Source organism: Orcinus orca, chromosome 11 (genome assembly GCF_937001465.1).
Source record: "Orcinus orca chromosome 11, mOrcOrc1.1, whole genome shotgun sequence".
In the NCBI taxonomy this organism is placed as follows: domain Eukaryota; kingdom Metazoa; phylum Chordata; class Mammalia; order Artiodactyla; family Delphinidae; genus Orcinus; species Orcinus orca.
In genome coordinates this window covers 14,719,641-14,743,156 of record NC_064569.1, presented here as the reverse complement: position 1 = coordinate 14,743,156, position 23,516 = coordinate 14,719,641, and the positions used below count along the sequence as shown (strand labels likewise).

The window sequence follows — 23,516 nt, the reverse complement described above, 5'->3', positions numbered from 1 at the left end:
ATGTGTGGAGTGGCGATCAAGAGAAGGTTCTCGGGCAACCCTTGACAGGAATTTCAACAAGAGCATATTTCTATTGCTGAAGTCGTTGATATCATTTTGCGGTTTGATAGAACACTGACCTATTTCACTGGTCAGTCTCTTTAAGAGTCGCAGGGAAATATTTCTCAAGTGACTTTTTCTGTGAAGGAATTTGCATGAGAATGTTCTTATTTTACCACTGACACTGTAACTTTATCATATATAAATAGAAGAGTTTCAAGTGACTCACACTCCTCATGAACAAATTTCTTCATCTAACTCTCAAACTTCATTTTTGCTGCAGTGATTTTGGCACATGTAAAGAAGACATTACTTTTTTTTTTTTTTTTTTGCGGTATGCGGGCCTCTCACTGTTGTGGCCTCTCCCGTTGCGGAGCACAGGCTCCGGACGCGCAGGCTCAGCGGCCATGGCTCACGGGCCTAGCATGTGGGATCTTCCCGGACCGGGTCACGAACCCGTGTCCCCTGCATCGGCAGGCGGACTCTCAACCACTGCACCACCAGGGAAGCCCCATTACTTTTCCTTTTCTTTTTTGTATTGGAGTTACTGAGTGTCTAGCTCTGAGAGTCATTCTTAACTATTCAGAGGGAACAGTGAATTAATACAACTTTGTCATAATTTCTTTTATTCCATGAAGAAAAATAATGGTTCAGTGTTGAATTTGTAATCTATAATATATCTGACCAGCACTTTCTCATAGCTAAACCAATAAAATATGCTATCAGGATAATTCCTATTTTGTTACAAATTTATATTGGACCAGTAAGTATTCAGAAGTACTCAAAATATTTTTTAACCAAAAAATTAATATTTTAAATGAATTCAATGAATAATCATTGCTGATGCAGTCTTGGTACACAATTTTTAAAAAGTTCCTCTCTATGTACTTTTATTTAAAAAAATTCAAGGAAAAGAGAGCACTTGATAAATTTGGTTGAATATTTACGTAACATGTATGTACATTTGTGTGAAGACAAAAATTTAAGCTTCATGTTCTAACCTTTTAAATAAAATAGATACTAAAAAAGCGTATCTCATGTTAATCCTTGTAGCTTTGATGGCATGGTACCCTAATTTGGGAAACACAACTTTAAGCATTTAGATTTTTTTTTACTATTTTCTTTCAACTAATCCAAAGACACTACAGTTAAAGAACATCTATATTATCTGAGATTATGAGTTTTGTATGTAGGACTTTTTTTTTCCATATGATTTTGTTTAGGGTCCTGGGAAGAGCACCCATTATGCAAGAAATCAATTTTGTTCTCTTTTGAACTCATCAGTTCTGCCTGTGATCCAAGAAATTCAATTAGCTTTCAATTGTTTCATCTAGGAAACAGAGTTGATGACTAGACCATGCCATTCCCTGGGATTATCGATAGAATCAAAGGAAGTAACATATAAAAAGTTATTGTAAATAGAATAATATTATGCAAATATTATTTCAGAAAGCTTACTACCAAATAAGTAAAAAAATGAATATATATATATGAGCCCCAAAGGTAGTAAACTACAGATAGAGAGATACAAAGGAAAACACATGTACAGATTTATGGTTCTGTGGAAAATGACTTGTGGTAAACTCTTTTGAAATCCTCTTTCAAATCCTTTTGAAAGAGATGTTAGGGATTAAAACAAGAGGCAATTTTAGAGTTTCTTATCTTTTTCTCTTTTCATTTCACTTTTTCTCCTGCTTCATAGTTTAGAATTTGGCTTAAAAAATGAAAGATTTTGCTGTTTTCCAAGTTGAAGTTTCAAGTCTTCATAATTCATCTACAAGATCAGCAAGTCTTATGCAAATGTCATCACAGGCCCCTAACTACATACAAACAAGAATTCCAGGCCCCATGGCTTTGAATACAATAAGTAATTCCTACACTTTCTTATGGAGGCTCCTTACAAAATTTAGCCAAATCAGAGCAAATGGAATAAAGAAACTAGGGAAATATTGATGGGCTGGTCTTACTACGTATAAGTACTATGCCAGTGAAATGACATTCCAGGCTTCTATCCTCCCCTCCCTCCAAAAGCTACCTTATTTTATTGATGTATTGTAAAAAGCTGTCATATCTGCAGTTTAAAAAACATAGTTTAAAAAGTCAATTTAGTTCAGATTAGTGCTTATAATGCAATATTTTAAAATGGGAAACTATCACAACTAAAGGAGAAATGTCACTTTAACTTTCCCTTTGAATCTGCTTTCTTCATTTAAGGAAAGTTGGACGTCATGATTGTTAGTTTCTTTAGGTTCTGTTTTTTTGTTTGTTTGTTTTTTCTTGTGAGTATTTATTTCTGTAGGTATCAACGGTTAAGCTAAGGCAAAGAAAAACTGTGACCCATATTTATGGAATTACAACAATCCATGAGATGACAATTTGCAAAGTACTAAAAAAAAAGTCAAGAAACTTTAATGATAAAAGAACCCAGGGATCTGCATTCCTGTCCTATATTCTGTTTCTCAATTCTGAAGAGAAACCAGATAGAAAGCCATTGAATTACGTTTTGAGACATTTGAGCATAAAGAGTCTTGTCTCACCCTATAGCCACGAGAAATAAACAAGAAGGAATGCAGGGAAAACTGGGAATTTCTGGCATTGTGTCTGCACACTCTAGGTGGCTCAGAGACTCTGACCCCTGTCTTTGTGAAGTCCAGAAGCACTCTTTCTGGATGCTATCAACATTTTCAGCAGCTTCACAGATGTACTTGTTGGGACAGTCATTGTGCCTGCTCTTCCCAATGGCCCCTCATAATTAAGACTGTTCTTTCTAAAGCTCAAAGTTCAGAGAAGACGCTCCAGGCTGTTCTTTGTGAAGGGGTGGCCCATGTTAAGAATAAGGATGGGCAACAGAATCCATGATGGCTTGGTATGAAGGACCCTGTCCAGTAGGGTCAAAGGCAACTAGTTAAGTCAATTAGACTGTCTCTCTCTGGAATTTATATTAGAGAATACTGGCCAGTAGGCAAAAAGAAGTAGAATATGATAGGTAGAGATAAGCAGAGGAGAAGGTCTTCATTTCCTTTAGAAACTGGCCAGGCCATATTGGTTTCCGGAATTTGTTAGGTTAGAGTTTGAGTCCACGTATACCCTTTTCCCCAAGTATACCAGATAGAATCTAGTTCTTGCTATCAAAATACCTCACTAATGCAAATAATTTGTTATTCTGAAGTTTGGAGTTTTGTTTTGCTTCAAGCTGTCTTCAAGCTACTCTTCTCTTTAGTTGAAGAGCAGGGGATCTTATACTTACTAAACCAAAGAATCTGCCTGGCAGGCCAAATGGAATATATGGGAATACATGGAAAATTTCTTCTCACATTTCTGGAGGAGGAAATGAGTAAAGTAAAAAGCATAATCTGCATGTGGGAGGGGAGGTAAGCCAGGAAATTTATGCTTAATGATCTGAGTCTGGTCTGTGAAATAGGTTATCTGTTTCTAAAGACAGCTAACCCAAGGTGTGAGAGTGACTGAAAATTCTGAACTAACCCATTTGGACGGCATTTTAATATATGGTTGCCTTTGTTGCCTAGCAGTGGGCTCGGCAGAGATATTACATGAGAATATCAATTTGCAGGGACTGAGTCATGATACTTTCTTGACTCTATTCAACAGAACGCAGCTGCAAGGGGAGTAAAAAAAGTAAGGGAAGCAGAGAGAGGAGTTGGCAATGATGTGAAAAACCTTTGTGTCCAGTAAACCAATTTTATTTTCATTTTTCTCTAAATGCCATTCATTAAAATATAATTTTTTAATGCCATGCAGAGTACAGCATCCTCTGAAACTCTTATGATCAGCTCTTAACCCAGAATGTGAATACCCAAGAGTGAAGTAAGATCCTGTATTGTTCATAAATAGAGGACTCCCTCAGAGAGGCAGGAAAAGCCATTTCTTTCTTTCAAGTCTCAAACAGGGTCAAGAGGGGCAGCCTCTTAATGCTAATGCTGTGGTCAGGACTAGGGCACTTAAGGTATCCATCCACACATGCTGTGTCTCAGATGGCTTAGTCATTCATGACCCAGATCTGTGAGCTTAGTGGCAGTGGTGGGAGTAGGTGGATTTTCATCTTATTTTTATCTGTATCTTAGTAGTATCCGAATAAAAAGTGGCATGAAACACTTTTAGCTTTTCAGAACAAAGAGAACAGGGTATTTAAATATACAGGGCCTCTCAAAAGTATATCTGAGTTAATGACACTCATTGAAGCACCAAGACCAACACTGGATCCATTAATGAACTTGATTTCTTTTTGGTAAATTATGTGCACTGACATCTACATTTCAAGTTTTTCCTTAAGTTTTGATATCCATATAATATCAGAGAACATAGCTTAAGGTAACAGTATTATTTACACAGAAAAGTAAACAAGTGCACATAATTTTTAAGGCTTCCTTATTATTTTAAATTCAGCAGCTTACTTTTATAAATTCACTCTATACATTGTTTAAGTATTAACAAAAGAAATATTGCATAATTTTCTTTAGCATTTTAAATATCTAAATAACAGAGAGTTTAAGTAACTTTTTTAAATTGTAAAGAATCACAGTCACATTCCACTGAGGCTTCTTGAACCTTGATAATAGGTTCTTCAAAGTGCTAGATGGAATGTGTGATAGAAAAGATCCTCAACATTTGATCTACATATGCTGACCAAGGAACTTAGAGAAGAGTTGAAAAGGAAATCTCAAAACATATTAAATCATATCTAAAAAATACAGGTACATAATTGAGATTTTAGGATAAAAGATACTACTGAGACAGGCTCTTGGAAATAAATGGTAGGGTGAGTCTCATGGGAGATTTCTCTGAGAAGAAAAGTGGAAAACAATATAGAGAGGTTCAAGGCACCTGGTAATGGGCCAAAACAGAAAAAAGGAAGAAGGTGACGGTTTTGGCATCATTAATCAAATTATCCCATGGGGGTCTCCCAGGGCAGTCGTTATAGCAGATCCTGAACCAAACACCCAGGGGACACTTGGTGGTAGCACAGAGATAATAGTTCTGGGAAGGGACTCTGTCCACCAAGGCTCGGGATATTCAGGAATGAGGATTAGTGCCCAAGGAAGGTTATAGGGTCACCTTGGTGAAATTGCAGCCAACATGGGCTCTGAGGAACCTTGAGAAAACTGTGGTCTGAATTATGAAGCAGCACGTCCCCGGAAGCCTGCATATGGGAGGGGTGGATTTGAGCACACAGGGTAGAATTTAAGACCCCACACTCTGGAGCATGACTCCTGGGTTCGAATTGTGGCTTTGTCTCCTGCCGGTTGTATCCTCTGGCAAATCATTTTATTTCTCTGGGGTCTCAGTTTCCTAATCTAAAAATGTAGATAAAAGTGATACTATCTTATAGACTTGTTATGATGATTAAATAAGTTACTGTATGAAAAGTACTTAGAGTAAGGCTTGAAATATAAGAAGCGCTGTATTAAATGTTAGCCATTGTTATATGACTTCTATACACTTAAATGTTTCATGTTTAGATTGTATTTTCTGTTAAATGAAACTTTTAAATATATTTTAAGGGACTAGAACTTGTTTCACATTCAGATACTTTTGGACTTTTGGAAGTGGGGAAGTGGGAATATGTCCCCTGCTTTACTTGGGACATACTGATATAAGCAACAAGCATATTTACTTAGGTGATATACTACACAGTACGTAATTCAGTAATAAATGAAGCATATCATGAAATAATACATGTTCTGTAGAATTAAGAAGAAAAGAGTAGTTGGTAACAGAATAATCTGAGAAGATTTTGTGGACGAGGTCCAGAGTTTCAAGGGATGGGTAGGACTGAAAGTTAGATCAGATCCCCCCCTCTATTCTAGTAATTTTATGATTCTTAGGGAGCGTTTTTGATGAGGCTATGCATGTGAGTTAAATAGACAAAGCAGGAATGAATGTATATTGACAACGTGATCTACCCTGACAAGAATTCATCTGGGAATAATAGAGGTGGTGTGGATGAACCTTGATAAAGACAATCATATTTATAAGGTCTTCAAAAGTAAGAGGTAAGAAATGGCAAGTCAAAGACAATTATTGAAGAGAAATGACGTGCCCTAGTTTAGATGACTAGATGCCTTTTAAGTCTGCCATGGAGAACAAGTTATTTACCATAAAGTTGTAGAAAGAAGTTTAATTAACAGAACATACTACATAATATCTGAAAGTAAGAAAATTAGCCTGGCAGAGATATGCAGGCAGAATAATGAGGTCTAGCTCACTGCTAGGAAGTTACTGGCTTCAGATCTACTTCCTGTATTAGTTCACATCCTCTTGAACAGGAAGGGAAGCATGAGTCGACAGAGGCAAGCTCACCCATCTCTAAGATTCTGCCCCTTACAGATCGGAGTGTGTCAGATGAAGTTGGAGGATGTGGAGGGATGGGACTCTGGCAGACAAATAAAGCCTATTTACCTTTTTCCTGTGGCCGTGGCCTGAAAGAGCTTTTTTCATCCAATATAGTTTTTTCCTTTGTTTTAAATTATAGGAGGGATAATTTGTGAACTGCAGCACTATAACTGCTTTGTCCAAGCAATGACATATCAAACACAGGTTGCAGCCCAATCATGTTTTCAACCTCCATCTTTCCTGGCCCTCTCTATGCTCCTCCCCTATCTCCCCACCCTGTCTCAATGACATGTCAATAATTGTGCCTGCCTTACTGCCGCCCACTTTAAAGAAAGGCACCCTGGTCAGACCCTGATGGGATAGCCTGAGGGGACTATTTTTGGTACCATGTTAACCCAGCCACCTCGGGTATAGTTAACTGGACAAGGGATGACAGCTAGACTGGAAGGCTAATTCCTACTCATGAGATCCCCAGAGCTCTCTTGAACTCCGAAGGACCTTCCAGGCTCTGTGAGAGATGTCCTTCTGCTTTTCCTGAGGTAGGCTGTCAGCCCTTCCTTGGGATTTCTCATGCAAGTCCCTTGTCCCCATTAGTTGAGGCAACTTGAGAGTCCCTCATCCTTGAAACCAAGGATCTGAAACACCTCTGCCAGCCTTCAAGTGAGTGTCTTTGGCCACAGACAGTTGTCAACTAATATTTGTAGTTTTCTAAGTGGATATAAACAAAAGCTTCTTTCAGAGGTAACTTTACTAGTAAAGGGCATTTTCAAGACTCAAAAAACCTACCAGACTCACCAAAAGAATTTCTAATGGTAGAATTTCAGAAGCAAACCAGATAGCAGGAAGGAATATTTTTGGCAAGGGCTCTGCCTGGATTTCCTTAATCATATATACTTTCCAATGGTAAACGTTGAAAAAACCCTACAGCATGGGATCAAAATCTTAGCTTTGGGCCCTAGTCCTAGCTCTATTTCTTACTACTTCTTTTAATCGTGGGCAAGCCTCTTACTTCTTTGGATCTCGGTTTTCTAGTTTGCATATTTACTGTCAGAATAAATTTACTATAAGGGCTCTTCCAGCTCTAATATTCTGTGATTCTGTCATATTGCTTCTACTCAACCACAAGAGCAGCCTATACATTCAAGTTCATGAAACAGAGATTCCTTGCAAAAGTGAAATTCTCCAAGTGTTTAGGACATGCATTCCCATGAACTCCCCTGACACCCCTGGAATGGAGAGAGATTCTGCACTATACATTCTGGAAAAAGGAAAGAAAAGTAATACCTGTGTGGGAACTATAAGTACTGTTTTTTTCAAAAGGACAGAGCATATATCTATTAAAAAATATAATTTGTGTTTCCAAATTTCCAGTTGAAAATATTAGAAAAATTAAAAATTAGACTCAAATAAGTTTCAATATCAATAAATTATAGGAAAGAGCACTGTATTTCTCTACTTAAAATATTTACTAGGATAATCATTACAGCTAACATTTATTGAGCACCTAAAATTTGCTAGCAATTATGTTATCCATTCAAAAACTGAAGTTCAAAAGAATCTTATATTATAAAATGCACCACCCTTCTGACAATAATTTTGAGTCTAACCGACCATCACTGTGCTGTGCCCAGACTCTGAACTTGATGTACGCTAGTGTTGCCCCAGACTTGCTTAATAAAAACTGTATTAAAAATAGAAGATAGTCACCAAATATTCCAATATTTCTATCATCATAGAGATGAAATTAGTGAGAATTTCAGAAACAAAAGTGAAATTAGTGAGTCCATATCTCATCATAAATCTCTTTTTTCCAAATTGTTTTTCTGGACATAGTTCAAGTAGAACAACCAATTTATTTATGTCAGCTCTTGCTCTTTTCAATGACCTCTTATTGAGTAATGTATTATATGAAGAGGCTGGTTAGCAAACAATAGCTTGCTACAGAAACACTGACTCAGGCCTTCTGCTAAACATTCACATTGCTCCTTTTCTATCCCTTGGGAAAAAGACACAAACTTGTTGTAGAAATGACAGCTTCATACCAATGACTGTTCACCCTAAAATCATCTCAAATGTGAAACATGTGTCTGTATTCATGCATACTCACACATTCACTGCTAATCTTACTTGGTAAAATGACTTGTCGCTTCCAGGTCTGTGTCTTGTGGACGAAGGTTATTATACACATATTTCAGGTCTTGGATTCCACTTAGCTCAGGCAATCCTGCATGTAGCATCTTAGCAACACAAGCAAACACACAAACAAAACAAGATAAATAAAACAGAAACAAAAAACCTCAGAATAAATGTAAATCAAATCTCCATCTTGTCTTCTTATTGAAGAGACATATTCAGCATGGGAAAATAGAAATAATAAGAGCTCTAATGTCAGAATTTCTGGACCCATCATTTAAAATCTAAATGATCTTGAAAAAGTCTCTTAACCTGTTTGGACCTCTATTTTCACATTTTTAAAGTGGATATAAAAATATCCAAAAAAAATATCCAACATGTTCTGGGAGAATCAAATGCTAATGACTAAGAAAGAGCTCTATACATATACATTATAACACAAAAATTATATCACAATACCTATTTTCAAGAAGAAAAACTTAATGCCCTAAAAACTGTAAGTGAAGTGTCCAGGTCAAATGGTGTGTAAAGACAGAATAAAACTCATCTTTCTGGTTCTTAATCTTAGGCGCCATTCCTTTGCTTTTTATTCTTATGTTCTTTCATGACTCTATGACTCATACTACAAGAACACAATTTTCCCTAGTTAAGTGGTGACTGAATTTACTAAAAGTTATTAAAACAATGAAACGATTAAAGATTAAATTGTACAAAGGCTCAGGTATTTTTTCTGCCAAACTTTGGAAAAATACTTCGCTTAAATTATAGTGTAGATTGAAGGGATAACATTCTCTTTAGTGATAGGCAAACATCTTAGGAAAAAAATAGATCTTTCTGATATAAATTTGAACTCCGAGAAAAAAAGAAGAATATCATCAGTGTATCTCATGACTAAAATAAATTATTTCCTACTCTGGGAACAGAGGCACTTTTACAGCAGTGGGAAGTTAAGAACAATGCTGTTGATCATAAAAATAATAGATAAACTGAGAATACAGCAATGGAGGATGGGTGAAGTTGTGATTGACTTAATGAAGTTCAAGTGAGAAAAATGGGTTTGAAACTGTTTTCCTTTCCTACTCTTCCCACCCAGACTGAGGGGATAGCATATATAGGTGGACAGAGGAGAGCAAGATACCTTCCATTTGTTTGCAGAAGAGATCCAGGATAGCTTTCTGGAACATTGGGTATCCTGTGGGTGAGCGACAAGAGATGGGGCCAAAAAGACAAGTAGTGCAGGATGTTTTAGCAATCGGAAAGGTTTTGTACTTTGTCCCAATGGCAAGGAAAGTTCTTTTAGTGTTTTAAAATGAGCATTAAAAGAATGAATGGTGTTCGAGAAAGATCATCATGGTTATATGTGAAAAACAGATGAAAGTGCAGTCAAATAAGAGGCTGGACTAGTAGACTGTTTAGGAATGATGAAAAGTTATTAGATTTTAAATATACGTAGGAAGTAGAATTGAGAAAACTGGGTGATTGGATATATTTGGAGGGCTGGGTGGGGTCTAAAGCATGAATATAGATTTGGGAGTCATTAGCACGCAGATAGTAATTGAAACCATGGGAATGGATTAGGTAGTCCTGGGAAGTTGTCAGCTGTCTTTCCTCATGGATGTCTTTCCAATGGATGATATCAGATTCATGATATCTAAATTTGAGCAGATTTTCTTCTCCCATAAACTCTTCCTCCTTTTTCCTGTTTCATATTTCACTGCCATCATTGTCCAAATAACAAGAAATTCATATCTTCTTTGATTCTCTTTTTCTTGATTCCCAATGTCAATCACTTAATTCTATAAAAACCCTCTCAACAGTCTCATGTATTCATTCCCTTTTCCACTGCAATTATTGTCCTAGTTCAGCTTCTCATCTTCATTTGCTTAGATAACTTGAATAGCCCTTTTCTAGTTATTCAATTGCTACCTCTCTAATTACATAATTTCTGAGTTATCTGTCTAAAATCCAAGCTAGATGATGGTACTCCCTTCATCAAAAACAAAGAAACTTCTAGGTTCTCAGGTGACTATATATAAAAGTCCAAAATGTTCATTCTGTTCTAAATACCTTTCTTAATCTACCTGTGATCTATCACTTCAGCCTCACCGTCTACATAGGTCTCCATCTGTGCCACAGCCTGGGTGCACTTGATTCCCCCCATTTCCCACACATGTCATGCCCACCCTCTTTAAGCCTCCACAGACACTTATACTTTTCTTTCAGCCAGGATCCCTTTCCTCTCCTTCCCTGTCTATTGAAATTCTTTTTGAAGGCTCATCTCAAATACATCTTCCTCCTTGAAAGCACCACAGATCCTCTTGATAAGATGTTATAACTTGCTTTCTTTGTACAGTAATCCTATTTTGGTTACAAGTCTTTCAAAGTATTTATTTCTGCCTAGCTTTAACTACGTTTTGTCATGTGTATGTTTGTCACATTAGATTTTAAGTTCTTTGAGAACACAAATTAGGTTTTTATTCCATGTTGAATTGTCTAAATTGTTAACGTGGTGCTTTGTAAGTAGTTAGAACTTAATGAATGTCTGTGAAATAATGAATGCATGAGTGAATGAGTGAAAATATATCTGTCAGGCATTTAAAACCTATAGATAGCAAGTTCAACCCCAACTAATAAACTTAAAATCAACCATAGGGAGATACATTGCCAACAGCAACTAGAGTCTAGATTAGGTTTTATCTTGTCAGTTCTGTACTTAGAGTTCTAGAGACATGTGTGTATTTATTGTGGCAGTTTCCCCCGTTATCACACTATGACTGTCCATTTACTATGAACAAGCTTCTTCCCTAGATATGAATTGCTTTCTAGTTTCTCTGGATATTCTGAATTCACACCTGCTCATTTAGGACTCTGTCAAACATTTCCTTGGGAAGTAGACCCTATACTTATCCCTTCCTACACACGCACACACACACACACACACACACACACACTACACACCAGGTGCCAAGTGCAGATGGCTTCAAACCCAAGTTCTCTCCCTTTCATGTGGCTGATTAAAGGTAACAAGTGCTAACTTTGCCCCTGTTGATGTGTTTCATTCCTTAGAGAGGAGGCTTTGAGTGATGTGACTCGGCACATCAGAGTATGGATGGCCTCATACCTGGTCCACTTAGTCAGGTCTGTTCACTGACCCACAGAGATGTGGTTCAAGTGCCTCCCTGGCTTAGATTACATGGGTTATAACTTTAATTGGGGCAATAAGAAAGGGAAAGCGTGGCTAGTACAGATAATAAACAGATACGTTCTTTTTTAAAGGATAGGAACATTAATTTTTTTTTTTACTTCTGCTTTTCCCCTACTAAGTCCAAATCTATTTTGATAGTTATGCTTAGGGAAGCAGACACTCTTTGCCACCACGTAGAGAAGTTAGAAAGATTTCTGCTGGGAAATATCTGATATAAAAATGGGTGTGATAAACATTTTAAACTGGGTGAATGGTCCCTATGTTCTTTGGGAGCCTTCCATAATAATTTCTATTGATTTTTTAATAAGAGAAAAGCTGATGAAATACAGGCTTTTATGTTAGTGAATTCAGCTAGCAACATTCTTTGTTCTCTACAGATGTTTTGGTTTTAAGCAAGATGGGAATTTCATGGATTATTTTCCCCAGCTTTTCCCAGGAGTAAACAAAAAGGACTGTGAATATGTGGAAACATGCTGCTCTCAACCAAGGCTGAACAATTAACTCCATAGCAGACTCACCAAACCCTTGTGGCTCATAATCCTTTGTTAGTGACCATTCATGGAAGGTAGAATTTATGACCCATATCAAGTATTTCTCAAGTTGTAACTAGGTTATGGCACAGTAGATTAACTTCTTTTTAAGTAAGTTAACACAAAAAAAGTTAGTTTGAGAATTGAGGGAAATATAGATTTCCCACATAGGTAGAAAATAATCTTTTGTAAATTTAAATTTGGTTTTTATTTTGTAAGAAGCTCTACCAGAGAAGGTGTGGTCTTGAAACCTTTACTGATGCTTTGGTTACCTACAGAATCCCATAGGAAAAAAATGTGAAGAGAAGAGAATCAAGAGGTAAATAACCAGAAAGAGAGATAATAACACACTGCTGTTTTACATATATTTATTCACTGGTCTAATTGGTCCACCTTGCTGCTTATCTCTGTTTCAACTTCTGTAAAAGCTTAAATCTAAGATTGTAAGATTAATCTGAATTAGTACCCTTCACTGCCAAAATTTCTTCATTAGCCTAAAAGTCATGCTTGAATAATTAAAACATAGGGAAATTTTTTGCAAACACTATATACCAGAAACCTTCAGCATCTGATTTTAATATTACTTTATAAGAAATTATTTAAATACTTGATTAAAATACCATATATCTACTTCTTTTAAATGAAATAACGTCATACAAACTCTTTAATGACTATTTAATACATTATGACTCACATGCTAGAAGTTTTCTTTTTAGGTAGGTAGAAACATTTATTAAACAAAAGATAAAAGCCCACCAATAGCTTTTAGAATCAATTTTTTTCCAAAAAGCTGTCCTTTCACATTATTTTAACATGCTTACTTGTCATTCAGCATAATTTTACTGTCACCTGAGAAAGGGTATGAAACGATATTTTTGCTTTTCTGCTTTGAGTTTATTTTTGAAACGTCTGTCACTGGTTGAAGTTGTTAGAATATGGTACTTACTCCTAGTATGCAGTTATTTATAGCATTTTAGACATTTAGAAATGCTGGATACCTCATCTGCCTGTGTACATGAATTTTACCTTTCTTATTAAATTAAAAATTTTAAGACCGACTGGGTCTCATATGTTAATGTATCCTCCACAGCTTCTGGCACATATTAAGTACTCAAGAGCTCATGGATTCATGAGTTAGACCCTGCTACAGCCCAAAAGGATATTAGAGTTGATAACCACTTGGATATTTATTATGAAATGGAGTCAAGGTCATGGACTCAGTCTTTGTAGGCTTTTACCCTTGTTATGAATGCAGATTATGAACTATAAACCATCTCATAATTGCAATATGACCTAATAGAATTGGGAGATAGAATGAAATTCTACCAATATGAATCACTGGCTGTTACTGGAAAGCCAACTTGAAGACTCTGGAGATGGGCAGGACCTTATATATTCAGTTTACATGTGAAGTGACCACAGTGTCTTTCTAAATGAAGGACTACATGTATATAGTATATTTAGAAATACATATTTTTCAAGACAGAGAGGAAAGAAGTAAGGTGCGGATGTTGTTTGAAAACTGAAACAAGGAACAAAATCAAATCTTTACTGCAACAAGGTCAACATTTATTTAGCACTACCCAATAAAACTTCTCTGCTATGATGGAAATGTTTTATATCTGTGCTGTCCAATATGGTACCATGACCCAGATGTGGCTATTGAGCACTTGAAATGTGGCTAGTGAGACTTAGAAGCTGAATTTTAAATTTTATTCAATGTTAATTAACTTAAATTTAAATAACCAAGTGATTCGGGGATACTGTATGGACAGTGCTGTTATAGGTTAACAAGGATCGAGTATAATAAATTAATTGGATTCTACTATGTGACAGGTACTGTGCTAAGTGTTTATATTAATTATCTAATAGGGTTATTATGAAATGTAAATCAGTTAATACACATAAAGCACTTAGCATAATGCTCATACAAAGGATTCACTATTAGGTCATTTATCAGTCCTACAAGGCAGATGCTATTACCTTCAGTTAATAGACGAGGAAACATGAGTCCTACTGGAGTTAAGTAACATACCTGAGGAATGTAGCTAGTATAATGCCAAGCTAGAATTCAAACCCAGGAAGGCCCTGCACCAAGTCTGTGCCCTTAACAGCATCTAGTAGAATTGTCATCTGAAGGCTCTAAACCAGTTATTTTTGATGACTTTATTGACTCCAAACACCATGCTGATTTAAAAAAGATGTATTTCTCTACTACAATTTGCTGCAATTACTAGTGTATGTATGTGTCCAAAGGAACCACCACATTTTTCTCCCAGTAGATATGTCTATTAGATCCTTCTCCTCTCACCCTGACTATCTGGTCTGTCCACTGCACAGTGGAAGGAAACATTAAAAAGTCCCCTGTTGTATGGTCACATTATCTTTAATAAAGGAGGCAAGAATATACAATGGAGAAAAGACAGCCTATTCAATAAGTGGTGCTGGGAAAACTGGACAGGTACATGTAAAAGTATGAACTTAGAACACTCCCTAACACCATACACAAAAATAAACTCAAAATGGATTAAAGACCTAAATGTAAGGCCAGAAACTATCAAACTCTTGGAGGGAAACATAGGGAGAACACTCTATGACATAAATCACAGCAAGATCCTTTTTGACCCACCTCCTAGAGAAATGGAAATAAAAACAAAAGTAAACAAATGGGACCTAATGAAACTTCAAAGCTTTTGCACAGCAAAGGAAAACATAAACAAGACCAAAAGACAACCCTCAGAATGGGAGAAAATATTTGCAAATGAAGCAACTGACAAAGGATTAATCTCCAAAATTTACAAGCAGCTCAATATCAAAAAAACAAACAACCCAATCCAAAAATGGGCAGAAGACCTAAATAGACACTTCTCCAAAGAAGATATACAGAGTGCCAACAAACACATGAAAGAATGCTCAACATCATTAATCATTAGAGAAATGCAAATCAAAACTACAATGAGGGCTTCCCTGGTGGCGCAGTGGTTGGGAGTCCGCCTGCCGATGCAGGGGACGCGGGTTCGTGCCCCGGTCCGGGAGGATCCCACATGCCGCGGAGCGGCTGGGCCCGTGAGCCATGGCCGCTGAGCCTGCGCGTCCGGAGCCTGTGCTCCGCAACGGGAGAGGCCACAGCTGTGAGAGGCCCGCGTACCGCAAAAAAAAAAAAAAAAAAAAAAAAAAACTACAATGAGATATCATCTCACACCAGTCAGAATGGCCATCATCAAAAAATCTAGAAACAATAAATGCTGGAGAGGGTGTGGAGAAAAGGGAACACTCTTGCACTGTGGGTGGAAATGTAAACTGATACAGCCACTATGGAGAACAGTATGGAGGTTCCTTAAAAAACTAAAAATAGAACTACCATACGACCCAGCAATCCCACTACTGGGCATATACCCTTAGAAAACCAGAACTCACAAAGAGTCATGGGGCTTCCCTGGTGGCGCAGTGGTTGAGAGTCCACCTGCCGATGCAGGGGACACGGATTCGTGCCCCGGTCCGGGAAGATCCCACATGCCGCGGAGCGGCTGATCCCGTGAGCCATGGCCGCTGAGCCTGCGCGTCCGGAGCCTGTGCTCCGCAACGGGAGAGGCCACAGCAGTGAGAGGCCCACGTACCGCAAAAAAAAAAAAAAAAGAGTCGTGTACCAAAATGTTCATTGCAGCTCTATTTACAATAGCCAGGACATGGAAGCAACCTAAGTGTCCATCAACAGATGAATGGATAAAGAAGATGTGGCACATATATACAATGGAATATTACTCAGCCATAAAAAGAAAAGAAATTGAGTTATTTGTAGTGAGGTGGATGGACCTAGAGTCTGTCATACAGAGTGAAGTAAGTCAGAAAGAGAAAAACAAATACCATATGCTAACACATATATATGGAATCTAAGAAAAAAGAAAAAGAGTCATGAAGAACCTAGGGGCAAGACAGGAATAAAGACACAGACCTACTAGAGAATGGATTTGAGGATATGGGGAGGGGGAAGGGTAAGCTGTGACAAAGTGGCACGGACATATATACACTACCAAACATAAAATAGATAGCTAGTGGGAAGCAGCCGCATAGCACAGGGAGATCAACTCGGCGCTTTGTGACCATCTAGAGGGGTGGGATAAGGAGGGTGGGAGGGAGGGAGACGCAAGAGGGAAGAGATATGGGAACATATGTATATGTATAACTGATTCACTTTGTTATAAAGCAGAAACTAACACACCATTGTACAGCAATTATACTCCAATAAAGATGCTAAAAAAAAAAAAATTCCCCTGTTGGTCAACAGAGAGTACCCAGGACCATGACTCAGTAGACTCAATGTAGTAAATGTACCACCCTCGAGTCAAGTTGCTAGGAAGTCACCTTACATTTTTGGCTCTCAGTTTCTTAATCTGGAAAATAAGCAAGTGATCAAAGGCAGAGATTGGGAGGGAAACCAGAAAAAATCCTTGCTTGTTCTACATCATTGGGTTGCCATAATGTGAAAATGAGACAGTATTTTAAAAATACTTTTGAAAAAATTCTAAAGCACAGTACAATTGGTGTAATATTCTAAATTACTGTCCTTGACCTTTAATCAAAGTACTGAGATAACCCCTGAATACATCAATATTATTGTGAAGAGAAAGGTTTGAGACAATAACTGTGAACAAATGTTATGAATTATTAAGAAATGTATTTATAAGCTGTACCATGGTGCTTTTAGTTTGTTCATTCCATTCTGTTTTGAATAGCTCTTTGGGGAACTCCAAGCCATTAGGAAAGATAGACTACTGAAAGAGAGCCATAAAGGAAGCTTATTATTTCTGTTATTTCCCCAAGGGACTTACCATTTCTAGCAGGTTTAAGAGCAGGCGGCTGTGTCTTCTGACAATATTATAAGCTCGACAGCAAAGCTCCACAAAATCTTGGAAATGCTGTGGGTTTTTCCCACCCTCTGTAATAAAGTACTCCATCTCTGAAGTAAAAATAAAAGGGGCTCTGTCCCTATAAACCAAAAAACAACACCAACCATAAGCAGGAAGAGAAATGGTTTGAAGGGTTATATTAGGCAGTGACAACAACTTATTTCCATTTGAAATTTTTTGTTATATTCTAATGCATGAACCTCCTTCATTGTAGGACAGCTGGAGAAACTTGCTAACTGTAGACTTTGAATAATGTAGCTGAACTGCAACAGAGAAGGAAGGGTAAGTTATTTTACAAAGTTGACCTATATTGGCTTAAATAGTTAATTCCAAGTTATATTTGATGTGAATATTATTCATTAAAATTAATTTAAGGCCAAATTAATAATTAAGGTGATTTTACAGAAAGTATATTTATTGCTAAATTTTTAAATGATAGAACAGATCATTTATTTAACCTCATGGTGCTTTTTTTTTTTTTTTAAAAAAACCTTTCTCTTTCCCTTAGATGGTATACTGACCCTTTAGGTAAAAAGTTTCAGGCAAAAGCTAAGATATAGTGGGCCAACATCAGTCCCGGGATCCCCCTTTTGGGCCCCACAGCCAGCCACCACTGGGACCCTGTCCTGCCCACCAGTGGGTTGGCAGCCTCCTCTTGAGCCAGAGCTGGACAGCCAACCAGATGGGGGCCAGCCCTGACTACCTGTGCACCCACAGTAGTCTGCCTCATCACAACAGAAGGGCCCACTCAGCCCACATAAAGGGCACCCCTAGAGCATACAGCTCTGCCGACCAGAGGGTAGTGTGCTGTTGGGCCCCATAGGACATCTCCTACATAAGGCCATTTCTCCAAGGTCAGGAAACATAACTGACTTGCCTAATACTTAGAAATAAACAGAGAATTAGGCAAAATGAGGAGACAAAGAAATATGTTCCAAAGAAGGAACAAAACCCCAGAAGAACTTTGGAAGTGGAGATAAGCAATCTATCCCATAAAGAGTTCAAGGTAGATTGTACAAATGCTCAACAAATTGGGGAGCATTATTTACAATAGCCCAGATATGGAAGCAACCTAAGTGTCTATCGATAGATGAATGGATAAAGAAGACGTGGTGTATATATAACGGAATATTATTCAACCATAGAAAATAATGAAATCTTTCCATTTGCAACAACATGGATGGACCTAGAGGATATTACACTAAATGAAATGTATCAGACAGAGAGAGACATATATACCACATGGTTTCACTCACATGTAGCATTTAAAAAACAAAACAAACAAACATAGCAAAACAGAAACAGACTCAGAGAACAAAGTGGTGGTTGCCAGAGGGGAGGGAGGTGGGGGGATTAGTGAAATAGGTGAGGGAAATTAAGAGTTACAAACTTCTTGTTATAAAATAAATAACTCACAGGGATGTAATGTATAGCATAGAGAATACAGTCAATAATATTGTAATAATTCTGTATGGTGACAGATGGTAACTAGACTTATCATGGTGACCATTTTGTAATGTATAAAATATTGAATCACTATGTTCTACAGCTGAAACTAATTATGATGCTGTAAGTCAGTTATAGTTCCAAAAAAAAAGAAAAGCTAAGATATGTAATGACAGTTTCTTTCAGAACGTAATCTGAAAAAACAGATGTTACCAACTTACTGTGATATGCTTAGTAAGGGAAAAAAGAGGTAACTATATTTCATTTCTGGAAAAACAGAAAAACAAAGGACCAGAAAGAAGGACCAGAAGATCCTGTTTTCCCTATATTTGTCAGTTTTTTCTCATGTTATTTGAAACACGAAGAGACCTGAGATGAAGTGTTAGTGCTTCTAATAGCGAGAGCAGAGAGAAGGCTGCTCACCCGCTCTGTGATGAGGTCTCCCTAACTGAATAAGAGCAAGGATGAGACAGAGTTTCATTACTGATTTGGCTAAAGGTCAACTAGAACAGCAGTCCGCAACCTTTTTGGCACGAGGGACCAGTTTCATGGAAGAGAATTTTTCCACGGACCAGGGTGGGAGGGTGTGGTGGTGGTGGGAGGGGATGGTTTTGGGATGATTCAAGTGCATTACATTTACTGTGCACTTTATTTCTATTATTATTACATTGTAATATATAATGAAATAATTATACAACTCACCATAATGCAGAATCAGTGGGAGCCCTGAGTTTGCTTTCACTTGCCACTCACTGATAGGGTTTTGATATGAGTCTGCAAGCAATTGATTGATTATGGTCTCTGTGCAGGCAAACCTGTCTGCTAATGATAATCTGTATTTGCAGCCACTCCCCAGCGCTAGCATCACTGCCTCAGCTCCACCTCAGATCATCAGGCATTAATTCTCATAAGAAGCACGCAACCTAGATCCCTCGCATGCACAGTTCACAGTAGGGTTTGCCCTCCTATGAGAAACTAATGCCATCTCTGATCTGACAGGAGGCAGAGCTCAGGCGGTAATGAGAGCAAAATACAGAGGAAGCTTTGCTCGCTCCCCCGTCGCTCACCTCCTGCTGTGCAGCCCGGCTCCTAACAGGCCACCGACTGGTACCGGTCTGTAGCCTGGGGGTGGGGACCCCTGATCTAGAAGCATTTGAAATGCGAATACAGTTTTGAGTAAAATGTTGTTAAAAACAAAGATTTTTGTTTTTTTACATCTTTATTGGAGTATAATTGCTTTACAATGGTGTGTTAGTTTTTGCTTTATAACAAAGTGAATCAGTTATATATATACATATGTTCCCATATCTCTTCCTTCTTGCGTCTCCCTCCCTCCCACCCTCCCTATCCCACCCCTCTAGGTGGCCACAAAGCACCGAGTTGATCTCCCTGTGCTGTGTGGCTGCTTCCCACTAGCTATCTATTTTAGGTTTGGTAGTGTATATATGTCCATGACATTCTCTCACTTTGTCACAGCTTACCCTTCCCCCTCCCCATATCCTTAAGTCCATTCTCTAGTAGGTCGGCGTCTTTATTCCCGTCTTGCCCCTAGGTTCTTCATGACCTTTTCTCTTTTTTCTTAGATTCTATATATATGTGTTAGCATACGGTATTTGTTTTTCTCTTTCTGACTTACTTCACTCTGTATGACAGACTCTAGGTCCATCCACCTCACTACAAATAACTCAATTTCTTTTCTTTTTATGGCTGAGTAATATTCCATTGTATATATGTGCCACATCTTCTTTATCCATTCATCCGATTATGGACACTTAGGTTGTTTCCATCTTCTGGCTACTGTAAATAGAGCTGCAATGAACTTTTGGTACATGACTCTTTTTGAATTATGGTTTTCTCAGGGTATATGCCCAGCAGTGGGATTGCTGGGTCATATGGTAGTTCTGTTTATAGTTTTTTAAGGAACCTCCATACTGTTCTCCATAGTGGCTGTACCAATTAACATTCCCACCAGCAGTGCAAGAGTGTTTCCTTTTCTCCACACCCTCTCCAGCATTTATTGTTTCTAGATTTTTTGATGATGGCCATTCTGACCGGTGTGAGATGATATCTCATTGCAGTTTTGATTTGCATTTCTCTAATGATTAACGATGTTGAGCATTCTTTCATGTGTTTGTTGGCACTCTGTATATCTTCTTTGGAGAAATGTCTATTTAGGTCTTCTGCCCATTTTTGGATTGGTCTGTTTGTTTTTTTGTTATTCAGCTGCATGAGCTGCTTGTAAATTTTGGAGATTAATCCTTTGTCAGTTGCTTCATTTGCAAATATTGTCTCCCATTCTGAGGGTTGTCTTTTGGTCTTGTTTATGGTTTCCTTTGCTGTGCAAAAGCTTTGAAGTTTCATTAGGTTTATTTTTGTTTTTATTTCCATTTCTCTAGGAGGTGGGTCAAAAAGGATCTTCCTGTGATTTATGTCATAGAGTGTTCTGCCTACGTTTTCCTCTAAGAGTTTGATAGTTTCTGGCCTTACATTTAGGTTTTTAATCCATTTTGAGCTTATTTTTGTGTATGGTGTTAGGGAGTGTTCTAATCTCATACTTTTACATGTACCTGTCCAGTTTTCCCAATACCACTTATTGAAGAGGCTGTCCTTTCTCCACTGTATATTCCTGCCTCCTTTATCAAAGATAAGGTGACCATATGTGCATGGCTTTATCTCTGGGCCTTCTATCCCGTTCCATTGATCTATATTTCTGTTTTTGTGCCAGTACCATACTGCCTTGATTACTGTAGCTCTGTAGTATAGTCTGAAGTCAAGGAGCCTGATTCCTCCAGCTCCATTTTTCGTTCTCAAGATTGCTTTGGCTATTCGGGGTCTTTTGTGTTTCCATACAAATTGTGAAATTTTTTGTTCTAGTTCTGTGAAAAATGCCAGTGGTAGTTTGATAGGGATTGCATTGAATCTGTAGATTGCTTTGGGTAGTAGAGTCATTTTCACAATGTTGATTCTTTCAATCCAAGAAATCCAAGAAATCTCCATCTATTTGTATCATCTTTAATTTCTTTCAGCAGTGTCTTATAATTTTCTGCATACAGATCTTTTGTCTCCTTAGGTAGGTTTATTCCTAGATATTTTATTCTTTTTGTTGCAATGGTAAATGGGAGTGTTTTCTTGATTTCACTTTCAGATTTTTCATCAATAGTGTATAGGAATGCCAGAGATTTCTGTGCATTAATTTTGTATCCTGCTACTTTACCAAATTCATTGATTAGCTCTAGTAGTTTTCTGGTAGCATCTTTAGGATTCTCTATGTATAGTATCATGTGGTCTGCAAACAGTGACACCTTTACTTCTTCTTTTCCAATTTGGATTCCTTTTATTTCCTTTTTTTCTCTGATTGCTGTGGCTAAAACTTCCAAAACTATGTTGAACAAGAGTGGTGAGAGTGGGCAACCTTGTCTTGTTCCTGATCTTAGTGGAAATGCTTTCAGTTTTTCACCATTGAGGATGATGTTGGCTGTGGGTTTGTCATATATGACCTTTATTATGTTGAAGTAAGTTCCCTCTATGCCTACTTTCTGGAGGGTTTTTATCATAAATGGGTGTTGAATTTTGTCGAAAGCTTTCTCTGCATCTATTGAGATGACCATATGGTTTTTCTCCTTCAATTATTAATATGTTGTATCACATTGATTGATTTGCATATATTGAAGAATCCTTGCATTCCTGGAATAAACCCCACCTGATCATGGTGTGTGATCCTCTTTATGTGCTGCTGGATTCTGTTTGCTAGTATTTTGTTGAGGATTTTTGCATCTATGTTCATCAGTGATATTGGCCTGTAGTTTTCTTTGTGACATCCTTGTCTGGTTTTGGTATCAGGGTGATGGTGGCTTTGTAGAATGAGTTTGGGAGTATTCCTCCCTCTGCTATATTTTGGAAGAGTTTGAGAAGGATAGGTGTTAGCTCTTCTCTAAATGTTTGATAGAATTCGCCTGTGAAGCCATCTGGTCCTGGGCTTTTCTTTGTTGGAAGATTTTTAATCACAGTTTCAATTTCAATGCTTGGGATTGGTCTGTTCATATTTTCTATTTCTTCCTGATTCAGTCTTGGCAGGTTGCGCATTTCTAAGAATTTGTCCATTTCTTCCAGGTTGTCCATTTTATTGGCATAAAGTTGCTTGTAGTAATCTTTCATAATCTTTTGTATTTCTGCAGTGTCAGTTTTTACTTCCCCTTTTTCATTTCTAATTCTATTGATTTGAGTTTTCTCCCTTTTTTTCTTGATGAGTCTGGCTAATGGTTTATCAATTTTGTTTATCTTCTCAAAGAACCAGCTTTTAGTTTTACTGATCTTTGCTATCATTTCCTTCATTTCTTTTTCATTTATTTCTGATCTGATTTTTATGATTTCTTTCCTTCTGCTAACTTTGGGGTTTTTTGGTTTTTCTTTCTCTAATTGCTTTAGGTGCAAGGTTAGGTTGTTTATTCGAGATGTTTCCTGTTTCTTAAGGTAGGATTGTATTGCTATAAACTTCCCTCTTAGAACTGCTTTGGCTGCATCCCATAGATTTTGGGTTGTCATGTCTCCATTGTCATTTGTTTTTAGGTTTTTAAAATTTCCTCTTTGATTTCTTCAGTGATCACTTCATCATTAAGTAGTGTATTGTTTAGCCTCCAGGTGTTTGTATTTTTTACAGATATTTTCCTGTAATTGATATCTAGTCTCATAGGGTTGTGTTTGGCAAAGATACTTGATATAATTTCAATTTTCTTAAATTTACCAAGGCTTGATTTGTGACCCAAGATATGATCTATCCTGGAGAATATTCCATGAGCACTTGAGAAAAATGTGTATTCTCTTGTTTTTGGATGGAAGGTCCTATAAATATCAATTAAGTCCATCTTGTTTAATGTATCATTTAAAGCTGTGTTTCCTTATTTATTT

At 37.4% G+C, this 23,516-nt stretch overlaps 1 protein-coding gene across 11 annotated transcripts in view; it reads right to left on the bottom strand.

The window, feature by feature from the left end:
* Positions 1-23,516, bottom strand: part of PIK3C2G (phosphatidylinositol-4-phosphate 3-kinase catalytic subunit type 2 gamma) — a 365,719-nt gene that overhangs the window by 105,956 nt on the left and 236,247 nt on the right. For all 11 annotated transcript variants that reach the window (XM_033430304.2, XM_049695083.1, XM_033430311.2 and 8 more), the window contains 2 exons: positions 17,088-17,244; positions 8,518-8,627 (listed from right to left, as the gene is read on the bottom strand). In XM_033430304.2, coding sequence (XP_033286195.1) covers positions 8,518-8,627; positions 17,088-17,244 — 267 coding nt within the window. The remainder of the gene's footprint in view (positions 1-8,517; positions 8,628-17,087; positions 17,245-23,516) is intronic.